The sequence below is a fragment of the Papio anubis genome, chromosome 4 (genome assembly GCF_008728515.1).
Source record: "Papio anubis isolate 15944 chromosome 4, Panubis1.0, whole genome shotgun sequence".
NCBI lineage: Eukaryota > Metazoa > Chordata > Mammalia > Primates > Cercopithecidae > Papio > Papio anubis.
In genome coordinates, this window is record NC_044979.1 from 100,635,540 (window position 1) to 100,648,694 (window position 13,155).

The window sequence follows — 13,155 nt, forward strand, 5'->3', positions numbered from 1 at the left end:
TTAGTGTAAAATTCTATAGGGCCATGGAATGAAGCTACACATTAAAGAGGAAGGAAACAAAGTCACATTTCCCACAATTAAATCTGAGCTGGCCAGCCTCAGCAACATGATGAGACCCTGTCTCTACCAAAAAAATACAAAAATTAGCCCAGCATGGTGGTGCATGCCTATAGTCCCAGCTATTCGGGAGGCTGAGTTGGGAAGATCACCTGAGCCCGGGAAGCGGAGGTTGCAGTGAGCTGAGATCTTGCCACTGCACCCTAGCCTGGGTGACAGAGTGAGACCCTGTCTCAAAAAAAAAAGGAAGAAGAGGAGCTGGGTCAGGTGTTTTTAAAATAGATGAGGGTGGGTGTTAAATCACTGTGGTGTTCAAAATTCATTTGATATATTTTAAAGTGTTGCAGCAGTTTTATTTAAAGATGTAAATATTTACAAAATGATAGAAATCACACCTTTGAAGGTTTTAAAGCTTAAGTAAAAAATACTACATGTCAACTTAAAAATGTGCAAGATGGAATACATGATTTTTCAAAATTTATTTTTGTAGGGGTACCTAGAGCATTGGTTCCTTTTAGAAGCAATGGCCTGATGCTTCTCCCTCCCTGACTCCTGTGGCTTCGCTGCAGGGACATAGGGACGGAAGCCAAGCCCGGAAGCTGCCCCGGTGGTCGACTGAGGGGCCTTGTCTACCCTTCCCACCAAATTCCAGAGCCTTGGCCTTTGGGACAGGCCCTGGCTTGCTGGATGAGCTGCACACCTCCTCCAGACTGAACCAAATTGCCCTTGGTTGGGGGCTGGGGCCAGGTATTAGCCTGGTTGGAGTGATAAGGGACAGACCTGCCTGCAGGTGCTTTGACTATAAAGACTCCAAACCTACCAGAGGTCAGAGAGAGAGAGAACTGGCCTGAGGCCAGGGCCCGAGTCCACTAAGGAAGATGGATGTGGCCCCTCAGACCCAGCCACAATCCTTGGCCCACACCACTCTTTGGATGCCTGGGTGACTTGACCTGAGGGGAGGCCATTTCCAAGAGGCATGGTTTATTTCACAGAGAGCAGAGATGTTTCTGAAGGGGAGGCTGGAGGGTGAAGGGCAATGGGGTGTGAGTTTCAATCACCGAAGACATAGTTGGTTTCCGCTATTCCCATCCCATGCCTCCATCCTCCACGCCTCTGCTCCTCGTTTTGCCCCGCACGATGCAACTGGTTGACCTAAGAATGTGGCTGCCCTGATGGCGTCTTCCTCGATTCCCTAATCTGCGGAATAGGCAGAGAAGGGGTCTCCCAAGAGAGGAAGCCAGGCCTGGAAGCCCGCATCCTTCATGGAGCCCCTGAGGCGGGAAGATGGCTGGGGAGGGGACAGAGGAACAAGGGTGGGGCACAAGTGAGCCTCTCTAGGTGACAGCGCCTGGGATAAGGCAGCCAAACTGATCCTTTGCTCCAGTTGGCATACCCCACCCAGCTGCAGGGGCACCACTGAGTGTGGAGGCCAAGGGCTGGCGCAGGGCCACACCGTCACCTGACTGCTGGCACCGTGAGTAGGGCAGGGGAGCCCCGTGTCTGCCACTATAAATAGCTGTGTGTGTTGGACAGGCCCTTCTCTGCTCTGGGCCTCAGTTCCCTCTCTACAGTGAGGCTCTGGCCAGAGAGGCTGGGATGGGCAAATGCCTGCAGACATTTGACCGGCTCTTCTCAGGGGGTCCTGTGAATTCCCTCTGCTCCCTCTCGCACTGAACCTGGCGGTCCCCACTGGTCCCTGTCCCTTGGAGTCCCCCTTGGCTGCCGCACCCCTTCTTTCCTGCCAAGCTGGAGAGCTGGTCTCTCCCCTCCCATTTCCTGCCCCACCAGAGCCTGCCCAGCAAGGAGAACCCAGAGGAAGAAAGTGAAGGACGGGGGAACTGCATAGGTGGGCGACTTGAGGGGTCACACGGCCGCCGTCTGCTTGATGCTGTGGAAGCTGATCCGTGTGGGTGATGTAGGGATGGACATGGCCCGGGCCACGGGGACTCGAAGGGAGTGATGGTCCTGCCAGCGGTGCCACCTCTTCCTCACAGCCGAGCGCACCTGTGGAGAAGGCAGAGGCTCAGCCAGCTCCCAGGGACCAACCCTGGGCTTCTGGGACAGTTTCCTTCCCTGCTCTCTGCTCTCATGGGTCGACTGCCACCCTCATGCCAAGGAATTGTCTGCTTCCAAAACCGAGGTCCTTCTCTGACCCTGTTGCCTCTCTCCAGGGGCCCCTTCCTTATCCTTCTCCTGGAGAGGCCTGATGCCACACCTCCTTCACTCCACACTGTCCTCCCAGATCATCCAGTTTCCTCTGGACACACTGCCTTCCCTTCCCTGACTCACTCTGCCACCTCAAAATTAGCATCTTGGGACCAGAGAGCGCAGCTTGGAGACTTGGCCCCCTCAGCCTTCTTGGGCCCCTGCTCCTGCAGGGCATTGGTGGTGTGCGTCCAGCTCACACCTGGAGCGCCTCTTCCTCCCTCCCGGAGACCGTCCCCTCTGCAGCCCTCACCTTCTCTAGCTCCTGCTAGACTCCCCTGCCTGACTAACCATGGTGTTTAATGCCTGAAAGGGAAAGCTCTCTGTCCTGGTCATTTCTAAACTTGGCTGTACCCAGGGCCATTTAAGCTTCATTTGTTTGGCAATTGAAGAATTTTTCTAGAAATTGGATGGTGTCCCTCACATCCTAGCTTGTACGTGGTTCGAACAGAATAAATGCTCCATAAACATCCTTTGTTTGTTTGCCTTACTGGCCCCCTCTCTTCTTTTCATCCAGATCACAGGACCCGCCTCTACTGATGGACTTTGCAAGTGGAATGTGCTTTCATCCACAGAGACACAGGTCTGCAGGTCTGCCAGTGCCCTGCGCCAAGACAGGCAAGTGCATTCCTCTGGAGTGTTCAGAAGCTCCCGGGCCCCGGGGGCTGTGTTTCGTCTTTGCTGTATGTTCTCATTCACCCCAGCCCAGGTGCCAGTGCGCTTCTCCCCTGCGTCAGCTGCACTGGGGCTCTGGGCCTCAAGGTTGGTGCCAAGCTTCACGGCCGCCTGACTCCCCAGAGCCTGCTCTCGCTGTGTGGGCTTTTCTGTGGCAGGTAGGGGGGAATGTGCTGGTCTCTCTTCTGCTCCCTGAGTCCATACAGACCTGATTGCATGATACACATCTCTTTCTGGAAGCTTCCTCCTGTCACTGCCTTTGCTCTGGCTTCTCTCTTCCATGAGGCCCTGCAGCCTGGGCTTCCCTGCTCATCCAGCTCTCTGAGTGCATGTGTGGAGCACTGGCATGTTATTTCGGGGCATAGTTGACCTTCTAAACTGGCTCCAGCCCCTGCGAGGAGGATTCCTGTTCCCCTAAAACCAGGTGGTATCTCAAGCCTTCCCCTCCCTGGGACTCCTGCAAGGCTGGGCAGCACCACTGGAGCTGCCTTGGAGTGGGATCTGAGGACCTGGATATCCCAGGCGCCCCCGCAGACCTGGCCTCATACCTCTCCATTGAAGAAGCAGTAGAAGACAGACACGAAGAAACCCTGGAGAGGAAGGAAAGAAGGGAGTGATCAGTGACCTGCCTGCAGAACTGCTCTGCCTGGAGGGGTGGCATTGGGGACAGGATGGTGGGGGGAAGGCTCTGACCCAGGAACCCCTGGAGTCTGAGCTGGGTGGGGTCCTAGCCTTAAGGTGCAGATATTCCACGGTCCGCTGTGAGTGAGCAGTGGTCACAGGCCTGGAGCCAGGCAGACTCCAGTCTCCTCAATATCGTGTGACCTGTCCCAGGGCATTTGGCCGGGCTGCCTGCATCCTCAGAACAGGTGCTGGGACAGTAGGTGCAGGCTGGTAGGACCCAGATGCAGGCTGCGTGGGGATGACGGGCCAGGCTCAGGCTGAGCGTGTACAGGCTTCTAACTCTGTGGATGTAACTGAGCCACGGGTGTGCCAGTCCCGTGGGACCATCTTAATGAGGGCATGGCTGCCAGAGCAGCCTCAGGAAAGCTCACTGTGGGGCCCCCATCTGGTCATGGGCCCCACCTGGAACGACTGCAGGAAGGAGTTGAAATAGATGAACACGATCTGCGACAGGTCGTCCTCCCCGGGATTGACAAAGAAGAGCATGTAGGTGATGCCCAGGAGGGGCAGGAGCACCAGGGTGGCCTTCACCGCCTTCCTGGGGGCAAGAGGTGGACACAGGTCTGAGCCCATGCGGCAGACAGGGCCTCACCCGGTGGGATGGCAGGAGACACTGTGGCTGTGTTTCTTCCGGGAGCTTGAGTGAGCTCCCTGGGTGAGGCCTGGAGCAGAGGGCTCTGCCAGGAAGCAGGGGGACAGCCCGATGACCTCATCCTCTCCCCACTGCGGGGTCAAGGCACCCCCTCACATACCTGTACTGGATTGTCTCGGATGTGGTGGACGCACGTAACTTTGTCATTAGGATCCTGACGATGTTGAACAGAAATATGAAATTGATCTGGAGGGAGGGCAGGCATGGGAAAGAGGGAAAAGCAAGGAGCACGTGTTTGAGATGAGCTGAGAGGCAGCCCCCTTCCCCGCAGCCCCCTGGAAACCCACGTCCCATGTACACACCTATCCTACCTGTCCCCCTAGCACCTGCCAGCATCCCAAGGCCTGTGCTCCTCCCTCGCCAGGATGGGGAGACAGCCCATTTTCCAGGGCCTGCGTCTCCAGCTCGGGCTTGAGGAGGAAAGGCGGCAGCCTCTGTGGGTCGTGACCGAGAGCACAGGACGTGCCCTCTGAGGCTCAGAAAGCCCCCAACCCTCTCCCCCGCATACGGACCCTACAGAAGCCCCTTCCTGTCTCTGTCCCTACTTGTTGACTGAGGGGCTCTCGGAGTCCCTTGCACTGTCACTGGCTCTAGGTCGGCCTGAGGTCCTTCTGACTGAGGACAGCACTGCCCTGGTGGGGCAGACAAGGCCAGATGGAGGGATTAAGAACTCAGTTGCTGAATGAGTGATTAATCTGCCAGCATCCCCCTGTGCCCAGGAACTCCAGAGCCTTCGTAGGCACCCTAGACAGGGAAGATGGATGGGCTGCAGGGCTGGCTCTGAGGCCCCAGGAAGGGCCTCATTTATCTTCATTCTGAGTTTTCCCTTAGCACCAGAGCCTCCCCACCCAGCCCCTGGACCTGGAACTGGCCTGTGTGGCTCCCCAGTCGCTCCCTGCTGGGTGTGGGTCCCCGTGGGCCTGCGAGTGTCTGTTCATCTGTGTCGGCTGTGACTGTGACTGTGTTGTCCCCTGGGAGCTGCGATGTGGGTCTGTGGGTCTATCCTTTAAGCCCTTGTGCAAGTGGGTTTGCCTCACAGAGCGTGTGCATGTGTGAGCGTGGATCTGGGGCCCAGGCACATCTGTGTTTCTTTTCACCTGCCTCCGAGCGTAGGTAGGCAGGCAAGGGAGTGTGTGTCGGCCTGACACAGTGGAGCTGTTTCCTGACAAAGTGCTCATGGGCCAGAAGGAGACACATGTTAGTCCACGGGTGTCTGCTGGCTCGTGTGTGCACACCCACTCACACACACACACCCCCCCCTCTGAGGATCTGTCTAGAAAATCCATTGGTTCTTAAGCTTGGGCTGGGCCCTTCTAACCCTCCCAAGTTCTGAATCCTGGCTGGGAGAGGAGGGACACAGGATCCAGGCAGATATCCTGAAACTGTCAACCCTGTAGCCTCTGGATGCTCCCCACAAGCTTTCGGGTAGCCCTAGGGGCAGGGAGAGCTCACACCCCACCTCAGCTACTGCCTGCTGCTCTCTTACCACATAGTGGTATGGCCTGGGGGGTCCAAGGGAAGGCTGGGGGTGGAAAGCCTTCAGCAGGGCTGCCATGACCTGATATCCCCAGCTTTCTCCTAAGGCTCACCTAATTTCCAGCTCCTGGGTCTCCAGCATATTCCCCTGGATCATGAGACACAAGTCACCTTAACATATAAGTGAATCCTAATTTTCTCATACAAGTAATGCAAAGTATTTGACCTTTTCTGATTCTTCCTGACTTCCCTGAGAGTAGAAACTGTTGGAATCAAAACATACTCTCGTTTCTGCCACATTTTCTTGAATTTAGTATTAATCTTTGGACATCCATCAACCCACTAATCAGTTCAATTATCCACCCATTTTTATTCATCCATCCATCCATCCATCCACTTACCTACCAACCAATTCATTCAATTACCCACCTACTTTTATCCATCCATCCATCCATCCATCCATCCATCCATCCATCCATCCATCCATCTATCCATCGCTCCTTCCTTCCTTCCTTCCATCCATCCACCTAGCCAACAACCAATTCATTCAATTATCCACCTACTCTTTTATCTATCCATCCACACACCCATCCATCTACCCATTCATCCACCTACCCAATAACCAATCCATTCAGTTATCCATCTACTGTTTTATCTGCCCATCCACTGGCCCATCCATCTATCCATCCATCTACCTAGCAACCAATTTATTCAATTGTCCAACCACTATTTTACCCATCTACCCATCCATCTATTCAGTAAACAAGTGGTTCTTGAGCACCTCTTGGCTATAGGGCCCTGTTTCTTGTGCTGAGGCAAGGTCAGGGACAGGGTCGAGTGTGGAGCATCTGGGAGACAAGGCCTTGTCCCCATCCTTACACTTGGCAGGCATTTAGTTATGTGGCCCCACTCATCTCAGCTTGGGTCTATGTAACCTGAAAATCCTTCTTTCCTTTGAGCCTGTTTCCCAGCCTCCCACTTCACACCACCACAGGCACCTTCCTCTCTCTCCAGGGAGCCTTCTGGTCACCTGCCCACACTGAGCTCTCCAACTTTCCATTCTTGAACTCCACCTCCCCCTAAAAACACACTCCAGTTCTTTAGTAAGAACTGTCTATTGTACCCTGCCCTTGTTCAGCCTGTTTCTGGTTTTATTTAATTGTTCATTCATTCAATGAATCAATGGACCACGTGTCAGCCTCTGAGCCAGGCATCAGCGATGGGGAAGTGGACAGGCAGTCAGAGCCCCTGCTTGCAGAGGGCTTGTGGCCTAGCTGGGGGCCTGGAGGGGTTGGGGTGGGGGAGATGACACCTTTCCTAAGGTGTCAGAAAGGCCTGGAGAAATGGAGGATGGGCTAAGAACTGAAGATAAGCTCCCCCCCACCCCCCCCCCGGCCCACACATGAACTGAAGCACCAAGTCCTAGTCTCATGGCTCAAATTTTGACTGTTCCAGTTTGCAGTTGTGTGGCCTTGGGCAAGTTGCTTAACCTCATGAGTTCCTGCTGCCTTGTCTACCCCCAAGGGGGCTAACCACAGAGCCTGCCTTAGAAGATTAGCACAATACTCACAGAGAGCACTAAGACCTGTGTCTGGCCTAGTGACTGCCAATCCTTTCCCATGACCCCAACAGTGATAACACCAACAAGAAGTCAGGCTTCCTGCAAGCTCAACCACCTGATTCACTTCTCAGAACCAGAAATAAGTGAGTATCTCTTAGCAGCAGAAATGCAACTGTGAACTGCTGGGGAGTGTAAGGATGGCAGGAACACCAAGCACGTGTCCAACCTTGAGGACAGCAGGCAGATGGTGGGGACAAAGCAGGAGACCTGTCTTTGAGCCTCAGCTGTGCTAGCTATTAGTGGTGACCTTGGGCAAGCCAATTCATCTCTCTCGGCTTCTTCATCTGTAAAATGGAGAGCATAACCCTACTTCTTTTAAGACTTGAGCGTGCAAGGGTTGGAAATAATGTAGATAGAGCTTCTGGAAGGGCTCAGCTTGGAATCTGGAAGCCCCTGTTGATGCAAAGAGCTGGGCCCAAAGGAAAGAAGGAAAGGGCTTATGAGCACAGACCCCGGGGTGGAGCCAAAGAAGGGGTCTGGAAGGGAGCTGGGTCTTGACACTGAGCTCTTGCATTCCTCGCCTCCTTTTCTCTTGGCATTTCCTCACCACCTGTCCAACATCTTTACAGCTGGGGCTCACTCTCTGCCACCATTGGTCCCCCATCCAGGCCAGCTTTCCTTGGCTCCAACCCAAGCTCATCAAAAGCCTTATTCCTCCAGGATGGCCCTTGGCAGCTGGTTGGGAAGAAATGGATCTCATGGGATTTCTGTTCACACTGAGGGGTGAGTGACTCACCGCAGTTGGGAGTCCAAGGACAATCCTACTAGCTGCTGACAAAACCTGGTTTCTGCCTCTGAAGTGAAACAAGCCCTGACAGTGGAATTTCCAGCAGTGGGTGAAAAAACTTCCTAGTCGTCATCAGTTCGCATATATCAAGGACACTCCAAAGATGGAGGTCAAATGAAACCCAAAGTCACAGAAAAAGGAGAGTAAGAAAATAAAAGAGATACATAATAATTGTCTCCAAGGTAGACAAAAGAAAGCCCCACCAGGCACCTTCTGTGTGCAGGAGGAGATGGCACTCTCGCTGAGTCTCCCAGAAGGAACTGTGGCCCTTTAAGGAAGCCAGTACATACAGGAGCCTGAAATTACTGAGCCTGAAATAAGTCTTACGTAAATGCCAATTTCTTACGGGGCTTTTATGTATGTCTTTCTTTCTTTCTTTCTTTCTCTCTCTCTCTCTCTCTTTTTTTTTTTAAAGGTATGATATATAATGGGTTCCTTTTGCAGAATGCAGCCTCTACTTAAACTCTCCCTTAATTAAAGCTCTTTGTGGATTAAAGATGTGTGGCAATTATACCTTAGATGCAAATACATTTGGCAAAGGGCAGGGAGCTGGACAAGGAACAATTGCTCATTACGCTTCATCCCGGTATTCTCCACTCCAGGCTGGGGGCGGTGGGCTGGACCCAGAGAGGGTCGCTGGGTGCCGAGGGGAACGTAGGTCTGGAATGAACAGAAGTCCGCACACTCTTCTGTTGTCACCAGCTGCCTGCTCACCTGGCTGTCTCAGCATTGTACAGTGTCAGACCAGGAGGGCACAGGAAGTCTACCCATTAGATCCTTTCTCCTCCCAGAGAAAGAGCCCTGAGGTCACCAGTGTGGTGTGGGGCTGCGCCAGGGCATCGAGCGTGAGGAAGGGAAGGCTGGGTGGTGCTGGGGCATAGGGTGGCACGGACAGGGTATGGGGTGGCATATAGAGTTGGTGTGCAGGGCCACCCATGCCACATCTTTGCCACTGTCTCTGCCTGGGTGGACCCTCCGCTGTCCTCCTGTCACCCAGCCCCATCCCAGCCACCACTGAGGACCTACCAGGAGCACGAGAATGATAGGGCCTTGGTAGATGTAGTCCACCAGGTCACCGGGCTCCTTGCCAAACCAGCACCTGTGAAGATGGGGTGGCTTTAGGGGGCCTGCTGAGCTGGAACTGAGGGAATCCCCCAGACTTGGGCCCAGGGTCCTCCAGCTTTACCCTTCCTGAGACCTAGCCTCCAGGACTGACCCTTCCCAGAAAGCCCTGGTGGAAATACCAGCTCCACTGACCACCCTCACCCACCCAGGCTGTCTTTTGCTCTACACGGTGGGTCTAATCTCCCCAGCCAGACTGAGGACAGGCCATGGGTCTCTTGCTCCTCCTCTCTCGCCTGCCCCATTGCAGCCTGCTAGGCACAGGACTGGGCATGCAGGAGGCACAGGGAGAGCTGGGCTCCCCCTTGCTGGTCCACGGCCAATTGCGTTAGGCCACCTGTTCCCATATTGCTTGAAACCCGCTGTTCTGTGTGCCAGGCACTCACTCGGCCACACAAAGCAGCAGATGTGGAAGTGGAGTCTTCCTACCTCCAGCCTGGGATTTTGTGTCTTTGCGCCAACACTTGTTCACCCAGTGAAGGGAGCTGCTGTCTGGCTGGCCTCACTGGCTGCCAGAGACTTAGTTCATTCTCTGGGGATGCTGGTCAGGAGAAAGGCTTTAGGGTCTGGGTCGGCCAGCAACTGCTGGACCACAGGGAGGGGCCATCAACTTTGGGGAATTCAGCCCTCTGAAATCTTGGAGGTCATCCAGTGCAGACCTGCCGCAGATAGGATTCTCCCTGTCTTCCAGGGTTTCTGGTCTCTGCTTGGGCCCCTCCTTTGACAGAAAGCTCACCACCTACCAAGGCAGCCCTCTTCTTCTTGGGCAGCTTTTACTCTTACAAGCTCTTCCTAATGTTGAGTTCCTGGAACTCTACCCCATTCTTGTCCCCTCTCTGAGGACAGATCCCCTCTGCTCTCTCCAGGCTCTGAGACAGACCCCTCGGAGATTTGCATACAAGGTGATGTTCCCCAGTCCCCACTGCTCTCAGCTGATGACACTCGACTTCCTGGCTGCTCCCTGGCTGACCCATGGCCAGAGTTGCTGTCATTTGGGCTGTGGCTCAGCATATCACAACCTGTGGCATAGGGAGAACCTCAGGATGGGACACTGCACCCAGGCATAGACTGGGACTTCAGGGGAAAAAAAAAAAAAAAAAAATCTCTGTTAAATGCTCATGGACTCTTTAAATGCTCATGGACAGCTCTGGATGTCATGTGCGGCCTTGGCCCCTTCCACATACCCCGGGCCAGAGCTGCCACATCCAAGTCTGAGGAGGTCTTACAAAGACCAAAGGGGGCGTGCGTGGCACGGAAGTGGGGTACGGGGAGGGGCCGGGGAGACACTGCAAGGAACCATGATTCCTAACTTAATTCAGCAAAGTTCCTTGAGCCCTACTGCGTGAGTACCTCTGAGTGCAGGGCTATTTTTTTCAATTTAAGGACAACAGGACAGTGAATCTGTCTAAGTGTGGCTACAACTCCTGCTCCACGGCTTGGCCAGAGCCCAAGGCTGACCTTTCCTAACACCCCACACCCTTCCCCATGAGCCCCCATGGCTGGCCCATCCACTTACTGTTCATTCTCATAGTAGAGCTTGCTGATGGCCCAGGCGATGATGATGGGACAGGGGATGCCTGAGAGAAGGACAGACTTGGGCTGCAGGGGACCGATGGACAGGGACCTTCTTGTAGGACATATCATGGTGGACCACAATGGGGCTGGGACTATGTTTTTACTCTTCCAACAGCAGGTTACCCATAACCCCAGGGGTGCCCTGTCCCTCGACCCCTGGCCCATGCCCCCGCCCCTCTCTCCAAGCAGGGATGCGTGACTTTGTGATAGAGTAGAGCCAGCCAGTTTCTGAGCCAGAGACAAAGGCCTTGGACAGGTCCTTCCTGGCAGGGGGAGAAGAGCTATTTGAGGAATATCCTTTGAAGGGATCCTTTGCTTGTTCCTCACCAGCATGGAGGGAAGTAGCTGCATCCGCGGGACTGGGCTGGGGGTGGAGGGCAGGGCCGGGCTCTGGTCCTTGGACCCAAGACGAAGGGAAATGGCCTGGTGAGAAGTCCTCCCCCCAACTAGGCCCTGCTGCCCCCGGGACCCTCACACCATCCGATGAAGAGGAAGAGCCACTTGCGCAGGCGCTCGGTGGAGTAGGTCATGACGATGGCCGTGTGCAGGTAGCAGCCTTCCACAAACATCCAGAAGAAGTTGGTCACCACGAAGTAGTTGAAGATGGTGGTGATGCAGCGGCACCAAACCTGTGTGCAGGGCACAGGCTGTCAGGAGGTTGCTCAGGGCCCAGGCAGGACATACATATCCCCAGGCAGGGCAACAAGACACAGGGCTTCCCAAAGGGGGTTTGTGAATATGCCATCAAATACCAGTGAACCTCACTCTGAAAAGCCTCATCCTTCTCCAGTGCTCTTTCACTCTTTCAGATTAAGTTAAGGTGCCATTCTCCACTGGGGCCAGTGTGCTTTTTTAACTTCTCTCTAACTCTAATTTTTCTTTCTAGTAAAGAGAGGGAGAGTCTGGCTCTGAGCTTTCTGTAGACAGAGGCTGGAATTCAACCACCTTGTTGTATTTTCATTTTAGTTTTTTTGAGTCATTTTCAATCCATAGCAAGTCAGATCTGCTTCCTTTTAGGGATGGGATATGGAATTTCATTTAGAAAAAAATGAAAAAAAAAGTGAGTAAAGTGAGTCAAGGGTGTATGAAGTGGGGCTGCGGCCAAGGAGGGGATACTCCAAAGACTCTGGGTTTGGGAACTTCTGGACTTGGCACAATCATTACTGGCTCTGGAGGGAAACTTGCAAAGTACCCGGCTCCTGGCAAGTCACTGTACCTCTCTGAACCTCAAAAAGTAACACTGCCTTCCAGGGTGGCTGAAGGAGACAGAGGATAACAAAGACAGGCACGAGGGTAGCTGTGTTGTGGCTGTGGTTGTGCCTGCTGTGGTTCCGTGCCTTCCCAGCAGAGGGGAATTTGTCCCTGTCCCTCTGAGCAAGGCTACCTTCCCCAAGCACAAAGGTTACCTTCCCAAAGGAAATAGGGAGGGGAAGCCCCCGCCCCTCTAGAGCCACACAGTGGGCCACAGCAGGGCCAGGATCTAGGCCTTGGGCTTCCACGCCAGAGCTCCTCTCAACATACCCCCACCTGGTCATCTTCCCCACATGCTCATCCCCAGGGCACCCTGAGAGCCAAGGCTGGGACATGGGGAATGATGGAGCCAGCTCAAGGTCCGGGGACCTGTGTGTCAGGGGCTCTGCTTCTGGCTCTGACAGCCCCGGTTCTTAGACAACCCTCCTGTCCTGAGCTGCTGGCTGCTTCTGGGCTTCCCTGCCCAGTCCCCGTGGCTGTCTTCTGGGCTTCCCTGCACAGCCTCCTGTGGAGGTCTGTCTCCTTTTTTCCTGAGAAAGTCCTGCTGAGGTGGGAAGTTACCGAGCCCCTCCTCCCAACCCTACTTTTCCTCCATGGTTGATGATGTTCTATTAGCATAAGCCCACGTGGGAGCTGGAAGGCGCCCTCAACTTGAGTGAGCCTATTTGGTTCTGAGGCAAGGTTCTTTGTGGGACCATGTTAAGGATCACACCAGGCTGGTGTCTGCTAAGGCACAGGCCACCCAAAGGAAATGTACTGAGAAGTCTCTAATGGTGTGCCACAGGGCTCTGCGATGGCCCAAAACTAGTCTATACTTTTACAATGGCTTGGATACAGTACACAGCAATGGACAGAAATCCAGGGTGGACAGTTAGCATGTGGGATAGCCCCTTATGTAGAGGTATCATCACTGCATGTGACCTTGGCTAGTCACTCAACCTCTGTGAGTCTCAGTTTCCATGTCTATGTAATGGGGAAAATGATCCCTGCTAGTCTCATTGGGATTCAGAGAAAGCTCAACAGAGGTTAGTTCTAGCCTCTTTTTCTCAA

The 13,155-nt window shown here is 54.0% G+C and overlaps 1 protein-coding gene across 3 annotated transcripts in view; it reads right to left on the reverse strand.

The window, feature by feature from the left end:
- Positions 1-258: 258 nt before the first annotated feature.
- Positions 259-13,155, reverse strand: part of CRHR2 (corticotropin releasing hormone receptor 2) — a 38,769-nt gene continuing 25,872 nt past the window's right edge. For 2 of the 3 annotated variants that reach the window (XM_031665340.1, XM_021935925.2), the window contains exons 6-12: positions 11,330-11,483; positions 10,796-10,856; positions 9,184-9,256; positions 4,374-4,459; positions 4,024-4,159; positions 3,486-3,527; positions 259-2,061 (exon numbers count right to left, since the gene is read on the reverse strand). In XM_031665340.1, the coding sequence (XP_031521200.1) occupies positions 1,921-2,061; positions 3,486-3,527; positions 4,024-4,159; positions 4,374-4,459; positions 9,184-9,256; positions 10,796-10,856; positions 11,330-11,483 (693 nt within the window). In that variant the 3' untranslated portion in view covers positions 259-1,920. Of the gene's footprint in view, positions 2,062-2,086; positions 3,257-3,485; positions 3,528-4,023; positions 4,160-4,373; positions 4,460-9,183; positions 9,257-10,795; positions 10,857-11,329; positions 11,484-13,155 lie in introns of those variants that run through there. The other variant, XM_021935926.2, reaches the window with a different exon arrangement.